The sequence below is a fragment of the Asparagus officinalis genome, chromosome 8, assembly GCF_001876935.1.
Source record: "Asparagus officinalis chromosome 8, Aspof.V1, whole genome shotgun sequence".
NCBI classification, from domain to species: Eukaryota; Viridiplantae; Streptophyta; class Magnoliopsida; order Asparagales; family Asparagaceae; genus Asparagus; species Asparagus officinalis.
The window spans coordinates 680,870-690,211 of record NC_033801.1 but is presented as its reverse complement, the minus strand read 5'-3'; the positions used below and the strand labels follow the sequence as shown (position 1 = coordinate 690,211).

At 38.4% G+C, this 9,342-nt stretch overlaps 2 protein-coding genes across 2 annotated transcripts; both read left to right on the top strand.

Annotated features, from left to right (window-relative positions):
• Positions 1-4,095, top strand: LOC109821990 (ras-related protein RABA3-like). Its single transcript, XM_020388145.1, has 2 exons — positions 1-272; positions 3,446-4,095. Exons 1-2 carry the CDS (start codon positions 7-9, stop codon positions 3,909-3,911), a joined length of 732 nt encoding a protein of 243 aa, XP_020243734.1. The 5' UTR covers positions 1-6; the 3' UTR covers positions 3,912-4,095.
• LOC109820677 (rhodanese-like domain-containing protein 14, chloroplastic) lies at positions 6,303-8,899 on the top strand. Its single transcript, XM_020386857.1, has 6 exons — positions 6,303-6,540; positions 6,671-6,717; positions 7,081-7,173; positions 7,846-7,984; positions 8,080-8,182; positions 8,566-8,899. Exons 1-6 carry the CDS (start codon positions 6,339-6,341, stop codon positions 8,681-8,683), a joined length of 702 nt encoding a protein of 233 aa, XP_020242446.1. The 5' UTR covers positions 6,303-6,338; the 3' UTR covers positions 8,684-8,899.

The following is a 9,342-nucleotide window of genomic DNA, read 5'->3' as shown; positions in this document are numbered from 1 at the left end:
GCGGAGATGATGACGACGGAGGAGGAGGAGCTATCTGCAGGGGAAGAGGAAGAGGAGGAGCTGGAGAAGGCTCCGGAGATCGATTACGTGTTCAAGATCGTGGTGGTCGGGGATTCCGCCGTGGGGAAAACTCAGGTGCTCGGGAGGTTCACCAGAGACGAGTTCTGTTTCGATTCCAAGTCCACCATTGGAGTCGAGTTTCAGACTCGGACGATTACCATCAACCGCAAGAGGATCAAGGCTCAGATTTGGGATACCGCTGGACAAGAAAGGTACGCACCCGTTATAATATATTAAGCATATATTAGATTTTTCTTCCTATGAAGATCATGCGTCACTCAAATTACAGCAAAAATACAGCAACACGAGTGATCAGCCTCAAATCTAATCCAAGAAGGAAAAAATTAAATCATACACCCATTAAGTTGAACCGCGAATTAAAGCCCATGAACCGGAGGAGCTGAGCTAATTTAGTTGGTCCCGAATTGACTCAAAACGATTAACTCTATTTAATTGAGTCGGTAGTTTAAGCATATTTAACCGTATATCCATCCGTCTGTCTTTCTTTTTATTAATGTGGGTCTAAATCTGATCTCATGCCTTCTAGTGTTTAATGAGACCATTTCCAACTGTGGGTCGACAACGCGGTATCTGTTTTCACCCTAAAATATCCTATAACATCCGTTCAATATATAGAAGAGACCCACAAATTAAACAGACCCCCTGCCTTGCACGGCACTTACCAAGGTTAATTTCCCGCGTGGGCTCCAAAAATCTCCTGTTCATTTGAAGGCCGCCCCCACAACCCACAAAAAAAAAAAAAAATAGAAGGAAGATAACCTCCCATTCATTAATTGTAAATGGCCCAACAAGTGAAAGAAGAAAATAGCTAGCTCTCTTTATCGTAAAGGTTTGTGATCAGTACGTGGAAAACTTTTCTGCATCGATCCAGCTTTGTTAATGACCGTGTCTTTTGCTAAAGTGACAGCTACTTTAATTTACTTTCTTTTACCGCCTCAAAGTTCCATTTTTTAGTGCTTGTCATTGTTGGTTGATTGTTTCACCAACAACAAACGTCCAAAATCATATACTCTATAGGATACCTATGATGAAGACACTTTTGTCCATTCACTGGGGGAGAAAATAAAAAATAATAAAAAAAATGGAAACCTGTGAAGTGGATAGTCTTATTATCTGAAACAAGCCCATTAGATCAATAGACTGAACCATGTAAAGGATGCAAAATCATATCTTCATTAATTATTCGAAATGTCAATTATGAGAGGAAACATGCATCTTCAAAATTTTAACAGAGAGCCCCATGTAAAGGATATGCAAAAGTTGTTTTAATTTAATGCCGATTTCCCCGCTAACTACCCCTAGCTACTACTGGGGGACCGATGGAGACCTTTAACAGATATTATTGCTATCAATATGTAGCTAGCTAGTCATCCACAGCTTAATTAACTCATCGACTTTACTATAATTTCTAAGCACAGCACCATCTTACATTTTCATTTGTCACTGAAGTTATAAAGTAATTAACCATCCAAATATAATATACGTCGAAGTCCCACCTACGTACGTACGAAGTTGCTTAGGACTGCGTATCTGTCTTCTTTCATCACCGCATAAATTATTATGTGTGTGTGTCCAACATAGTCCAAATCAACAACGTTTCCATTGCACAATTTCGACGTACATATATCCAACTCTCCTCGATCGTCTGCATCAACAACGCCTTTGAAATCTAGATGCGTGGATAAGATCAGCCTTATAACTTCATCTATGACGCTGCATTTGGTATCAAACAAAACTGTCCATGTCACGATGTGGGAAAAGATAAACGAAGAAAGAAAGAAATTAAAAAGAGAAAACAAAGACGAGCTCAACAGACTGAAGAATAACCCAAAAAAAAAAAAAACGTTTTCATGTTGAAATGCGTGGTTCGGAAATTTTTTAAGGTGAATCTAGGAAAGCTCTTCTGTCTCACCTCTACATGCGTGTTCAAAAGTTGAAACACCACGCCGGGACGATAAAGAAGATGTTATAGCCATATGCGTAGTTACTTTTCTTTTTTGATTCAATTTATTTATATGTTTTGGATAAGGGGGATTTTTTTAAAAAAAACTGATTTTGCTAAATAATTAGCAAAATAGACTATTTTGCTAATTATTTAACAAAATAGACATCTTTTTGGCCTGTTGACCAAAAAGATATCGATTTTAAAAAACAGACTGCTGAAAACATACGGGACTACTAGTAGTCCCGTATGTTTTTTGTAAGCACTAATCCTCGATTAGTACACTGAAAACATACGGGACTACTAGTCCTGTATGTTTTCAGCAGCCTGTTTTTTAAAACCGACATCTTTTTGGCTTGTTGGCAAAAAAGATGTCTATTTTGCTAAATAATTAGCAAAATAGTCTATTTTGCTAATTAATTAGCAAAATAGTCTATTTTGCTAATTATTTAACAAAAACGGCCTTTTTTAAAAAAATCCCCTTTGGATAACATTTACAGCACTAATTTCAACCAACATCTGAGCTAGGGAAGCGGTTGTTATTAATTTCAAGATTTGTTAATTTCGGTGGTATTACATAGAACATACACATGTGTCTACCTACTGTTGATGTGTGTGTAGACTCTCATAAAGGCGATGTGCTTCTAAATAGGGTTGAACAATGTTTTCATGCAGGCTCATTCTATATATAGAACATATATAAAAAGCAAGATCTTTCTAATAAACCATCCGAGTGGATACCTTTACTGCAAATACATCAGGATGCATTTATAATCTCATCTCGAGTGAATTCATTTCGGTACCGTTTGGCAAAGGGTTAAGTGAGGGGTTAAGGAGACTTAACCCCTTCTTAACCTGTCAAACACAACAAATTTATATAAGGGTTAAAGTGAGTTAACCCTCCATAATTTGCCAAATATAAAAAATATAAAAGGGTTAAGTTAACCCCTCTAGAGGGGTTAAAATGAGTTAACCCCTCAAAATGAGGGGTTTACTAATACTCCTATTTAGATGGAATAAGAGTTAACCCTTCTAATTGTAAAGAAAATAGTTAAAATCATTGTTATTCCCAAACACTAAAACTGATCATAAGGGTTAAAATAAAACTTATTTAACGGATTAATAATTTAGTCATTCGGATTATCAAATGGGCTAAGTACATTAATCCTTCTCTTTAACCCCTCTTCAAATGGGCTAAGTACATTCGATGTTAATAAGATTTTAGCTGCCCCACAAAATTGCGAGCTCGGTCAATCGTTTTCTTTGCATGTATTCATGTAATAACTTGTATATCTATTAAATAGTTCTAAATTTAAAGCCTTCACGATGTGGAAAAAGCCTTGTTGTATTTATCCGTCACGGTTAATTACATGTTCCTCTTCCCCCCCTTCGCATTCTAACAAGTTCGGGTGCCGGATGCAGGTATCGGGCGGTCACCAGCGCTTACTACAGAGGTGCTCTGGGGGCAATGTTGGTCTACGACGTTACAAAGAGGCAAACGTTCGATCACGTCGCGAGGTGGCTCGAGGAGTTGCGAGCCCACGCCGACAACTCCTTGGTCATCATGCTGATCGGGAACAAGGCCGACCTCACCGGTCAAAGGGCCGTCTCTAAGGAGGACGCGGTGGAGTTCGCGGAGGAACAGGGGCTGTTCTTTTCAGAGACATCAGCGCTAACCGGAGACAACGTGGAGACCGCGTTCTTAATGCTTATAGAGGAAATCCACGGGGCGATCTCCAAGAAGGCCCTGGAGTGCGACGAGGGGAGGTCGAAGGATGATCACAGCGACGTGTTGATGCTACAAGGAACCAAGCTGGCGGTTTTATCGGAGGGATCCATGATGGAGACTAGCGCCATGAGAAAGGGGTCTCCATGCGCTTGTTCGTAACGTCGGCTCCGAGCTCGATCGGAGCGTACTGTACTTATTTGGTTCGAGGCTTTGGCGTGTTTCTATTGAGTTTAAAGGTTTGAAAGAATGTATTAATTTCTACCAAAAAAAGAGAGAGAGAGAGAGAGAAATGTGTTTCCTTCAGCACAAGTATATTTGAGAATTTATGCGTTTAAAATGCCTACATCAACCTCCACATGCAATCATTAACATTGGACAAATTTTCAAAACCAACATATTTGAAAATTTAATCCCAAAAAACAATCCCTTTCAAACTTAATTGCGAAAACCGACCTGGTTTCAGCCTTGGCACTGAAACCAGGTCGGTTTTTGTGAAAAAACTTTGGAAGCTTCACGGGAGTTGAACTCCCGTGAAGTTGAACTCCCGTAAAGTTTCGCAGTTCAAAAAAAAATTGAACTACGAAACTTCACGGGAGTTCAACTCCCGTGAAGTTTAGCAGTTTTACTAAACTTCACGGGAGTTCAACTCCCGTGAAGTTTCGTATAAATTTTTTTAAAAACCGACCTGATTTCAGCTCCAGGACTGAAACCAAGTCGGTTTTTGAAATTTTTTACAAAAGCGGTCGTTTTTTGAAAATAAATAGTGAAAAGCGGTTGGTTTTGAAAATTTGTCCCGGAAACATTTAATACGAGATCGAAACTTGACTTCGATCTACTAAGAGCATCTCCAACAGCTTCCCCAAAATTTTCTCCAAAATGGAGAAACAAAAGTCATATTCTCCAAATTATTTTTGCTCCAACTCCAACAGCTTCCCCATTTTGAAAAATCGCATTTATTACAATAATAAAGCTCTCCCCAAAAATTTGGAGAATGCTGCAGATTTGGGGAAGGCTCCCTATTTTTTCTCATCCTTCCCTATTTTGGGGAATGAGATGGGGAATCTGTTGAATAAAAAAAAAGCTCTATATTCTCCAAATTTGAGTATTTCAAGAAGATGGGGAAGCTGTTGGAGATGCTCTAAGCATCAATCGCAACCAGTAACAGAAAACACCAGAAATCAAGAAAGAAAGAGAATCCAGTGCTCATTTTGGAGTTCAAAGAGAACGGTAGAATAGTACTCACGTTCGGTTGCTCCCACATCAAAACGGAGACTGATCAGATCCATGCTTGAGGGGTGGGGAGAGAGACCGGCGGTACTTGGACTCCTTGATTGGATCGGACTTCGAAGGTAGGAGCATAACTGGACTGGGCCGTTGAAGTGTGCTTAAAACTGAAGGCAGGCCCAGGCCACTGATCTCTTGGACCCCGAGCGTAATTTTTTCCTGCTTCAAAAGCCCATTAACCTATCGGACTCTATCCGGGAAACAATAGTTTTAGGGGTTCTATTATTGGGTAGCCCAAAGCTTTAAAATTGTTTATTTTTTAGACCATCCACTTGGAAAATGATTCCTGAACCCAAAATACTTAATGCTGAATTGCTTTTAAGTGTTAGTTATTGCTATACCAAATATAACAATTTAGACCTAAACAAAACGGTCAATAACTCGAATGTTGTAGCTTGGACTCAAATATACGAAACCACCAAGGATTGTAGTGGTTTTTCAGGGAATTACCATGACTTTTCAGTTTTCATGAAACTACAATAATAATGTGCACCTTAACAAATTGTTATCAAGTGATACTTTCATTCATATTCTGCTAAATAATATGTAAATCTCCAAAATATGCTCATAATGAAACCCACCTATCTTTTATTATATTTTCTCATCCTATCAAGCACATTTCTTCTGCTGAGGTTATTAATATGTGAGCATATAGTTTCATATTGGATAGAATAAAAACGACTAATGAATTTAATATAAGAGTTGGGGCCAATACCTGATAATTAGAGCTTTTGGGTTAAAATCGGTTTCTAATCCCTGTTTAATGTCCATCAACTCTAGGATGAGCATGATTCTTCCCCAAACAAAATGATATCGGAGCTACGTTATGGCACAAGAAAAAAAAGAAAGTGAGGATCAACGTGAAGGTCAAAGTAAGCAGAAGATTAAAGTAAGTGGAAGGTAAAACTATACTCATAAATTGATGGCGCGGAGATGTTAAAGTTATTAGTATGCGGGTATAGTCTTACATTGAATATGATAAAAAAAAAATGATATGTTTAAAATAAAACTTGGAGCTAATATCAATAATTATAGCTTTTCGGTTACAGTTGATCCCTAGTCCCTGCTCAAAGCAGCTTCCCTCAAAAAATTGATCTACTCCCTTAATTTTTTGTATAAGTTAGTCAATGTGGGTGTTTATGCGATTTCAATGGGAATGGAATTATGATTTGGTGGCACTTTGTTTAGGGCGCACATTATAATGGTGGGTTTATAAAAACTGAAAATTCCGGATTTTGATGGTTTAGGTACAAATCTCAAAAAAAAATTTCCTATTTTACTTCTCTCTGTTTAATAAAGAAGATGATTGTTGCTGCTGCTGCTTCCATTAATATAATAGCAGTAAAGCCCAGCGTTCTCTCTTCTTCTTTGTTCTCTTCAGACCTCAATCTCTTTCCTTCTTCTTCTTCCTCTTCCTCCGTTGGGTTCAGATCCTTCTCTCACCCTGCTGCTCCCTCTTCCCTCCAAGTTAGATGTGCGGCCACCAAACAAGTCAAATCACCAGGTGTTTCTTTTTATTTTATTTTATGTTATGTAAACATATATTTAGCAAATCTGGTAATGGGTTTTGCTCACCTTGCTGTTTTATGCATTTGTTTATTGTTTATTTATTTTTTTTGAGGGATTTATTGCAGCTGATGAGGACTGGAAGACGAAGCGCGCTGTTCTGCTTGAAAAGAGGGTAATAATTTTTTTTAAAAATTTCTTTTAAATTTTTTTCGCTTCCACTTCTCTTCCTTGAAATTCTAATGTCTGCGTTGCTCTTCAGTGACTTGATTTTGATTTGTTTTGCTTCTTGCTCACTTCGTATATCAGGACCAGCTACTAGTTATGAGTAGATTAATATCTAAATGTAGTAAATATATATGTTGTTTTGAAAACCGAGATGGTCAGCGATCAAAGTCACTCATTACCTTAATAGTTGTTTTGAAACTGTTCTACTTTCTCTCACTAAATTGCATTGTTCAAAGTAGTTCAAGTATGTACGCTGTGTTCAGTGGCATTAATCTTCTGAATTAGACCTCACCCTGTGAATTATTTGCAGGTCCGGAGCGTAGATGTAAAAGAAGCTTTACGGCTTCAGAAGGAAAACAATTTTGTTATTCTGGATGTTCGTCCTGTAGCTGAGTACCAGGAGGTTTTCTTCTATGCTTTGCAGAGTAGCTAATCGTTATTTCATTCGGAACTTTTGATGCGTTGACATTTTGACATCGGCTCCACCATAATGTTAGGAGAGCAAAGCTAATACTAAGAGAATGATGTGAAGCCTAGATGTCGATACTTCACTCACTGTTAAGAGAACAGAGGCATATATGCACATATCGCTTTGCTTAACATTAATCCCCTTCTCTTTCGGATGAGTTTGAACTTTTAAGAAGATGAAAAAAAAAATAACTTGCTATTTCTAAGGAATATACCTTTTCGCCGTTTGACTCGAGCTCATTATCAATATCTAATAGCATAAGTTGTTTCGTCGTACATGCCTTTAGATGCCTTTAGATGTAGGCTAGTTTTTCCATCCAAACTTGAAACCTTGATGCTGGCTTTTGAGAGATCAATAAAAGAAGTAAAACCATATTAATTCCTGGATAATGTGATACAATGAAACTGTGTTGTCGTCTATAACATCTTACACCTGCTCGCCAAGCATTCCCTTGAACTTGGATAGTTTTCATAAATCAACCTATTAATAAGCACGTTCCGGTGTCACTTACTGAACCTCTTCATTTAGTTTTAATTAATGGGGTTCCAGGCATCATGACTGTTGACTTTTTGATCATTCCTATAGCTGTCAGTAAAACTTTTGCAGGCGCATCCTCCTGGTGCTATCAATGTACAAATTTACAGGCTGATCAAGGAATGGACAGCATGGGATATTGCTCGCCGTGCGGCATTTGCATTCTTTGGCATATTCTCTGGCACAGAAGAGAATCCTGAGTTCGTACAAAGTAAGCTACTCAAACCTGTAAAGAGAACAATTTTACGTTAAGTATTATCATTTTTTTTAACCACAGGCCTCAAATTACAAGTGGACTTCTTACAGGTGTGGAGTCAAAACTAGATAAAGATGCCAAAATAATTGTCGCATGTTCCACGGGTGGAACGATGAAACCTACACAAAATCTCCCAGAAGGCCAACAATCCAGGTAGTCTTTTATTTGAGAAAGTAAGGGCGGTTCTGGTCCATTGTATTATTAACGGTGTACCAAAGGGATATCATACCTCTGTATCTCAGCGTGCAAACTTCCATAGACATATGGATAATTGGTTACATAAGTCATCGAAGATTAAACTGTTGATTTCGACTTTCTTAAGTCAGTCATTGACACTTTCTGCGCGCCCCTTGAAATATTTGTTATGGCATGCAAACCTCTGATGGTTTGCAGGCGCATCCTCCTGAATCACTTTGTATATAATTTCTATATGGGCATGGTTTCTTCTGATTATCTTTTCTTATCTTTAGGACATAGAGAATTAGCATGCTGTCTTATTCCATGGGAGGATTTATTTGTGTTTATTTTGGTGGCAGGTCCCTGATAGCAGCATACGTACTGGTATTAAATGGGTACAAGAATGTATTCCATCTCGAAGGAGGGCTCTACTCCTGGTTCAAAGAAGGGCTCCCTGCTGTCGGTGAAGATGAATGAAACTTCAAGAACTCGGCCGACTTCTTATAATGTTGAGTCTTTTATTTTGTTCCTGAGCTCGTTAAGGTTCTCGGTTGAGTAATTATGTACATTGTACAGCTGTACGCGTGAGAGATCTGATTCCTTCTTTCTGAATTGGCCTCCTACATCAAAACCAAATGTGGTAATCGTTTCTTGCAATAATTTCCGTATGCCTTTAGTGGATGTATACATGAACGAAGATGTTTGCCAGACTATCCGATGCATGAATAGGTCGACAAAAATCTGACGACAACCGTGGTTGCAATATATCTGCAAAGGCGAAAATCGAATAATGCATCTTGGCAACTTTTAGTTGGCGTAACCAGGATTCAAACTTGGGCAAGAATTAGCCGCCTTTGAGTGCGTGTCATGCCCCCCCCCCCTAAACGCTTTGCCACCACTATGAACGGACTTAGCGCAGCAACAAACAAAAACCAATTCAGGCCATTAGTCTTAGTCTGTCAAATAACTGGATCAAATAATTTAAACTGATTTTGTGTTGCGATAAGTCTGCGTGAGTCACTCCCAAACGTTAACAAAGCCAGCTTTGATCTTCCTGAATAAATATTGATGTTAGTTTGAAGATAAAATTATAAAAGTTTTTTCCCCTCTCATGAAAACCATCTTTAAAATTAGGT

Bases quoted from the DNA above. Each gene is read 5' to 3' on its own strand.
- LOC109820677 (XM_020386857.1), top strand. From the start codon at position 6,339: ATGATTGTTGCTGCTGCTGCTTCCATTAATATAATAGCAGTAAAGCCC. The intron at 6,541-6,670 runs GTGTTTCTTTTT...GATTTATTGCAG, and splicing joins CAAACAAGTCAAATCACCAG to CTGATGAGGACTGGAAGACG. The intron at 6,718-7,080 runs GTAATAATTTTT...AATTATTTGCAG, and splicing joins CTGTTCTGCTTGAAAAGAGG to GTCCGGAGCGTAGATGTAAA.
- LOC109821990 (XM_020388145.1), top strand. From the start codon at position 7: ATGATGACGACGGAGGAGGAGGAGCTATCTGCAGGGGAAGAGGAAGAG. The intron at 273-3,445 runs GTACGCACCCGT...TGCCGGATGCAG, and splicing joins GATACCGCTGGACAAGAAAG to GTATCGGGCGGTCACCAGCG.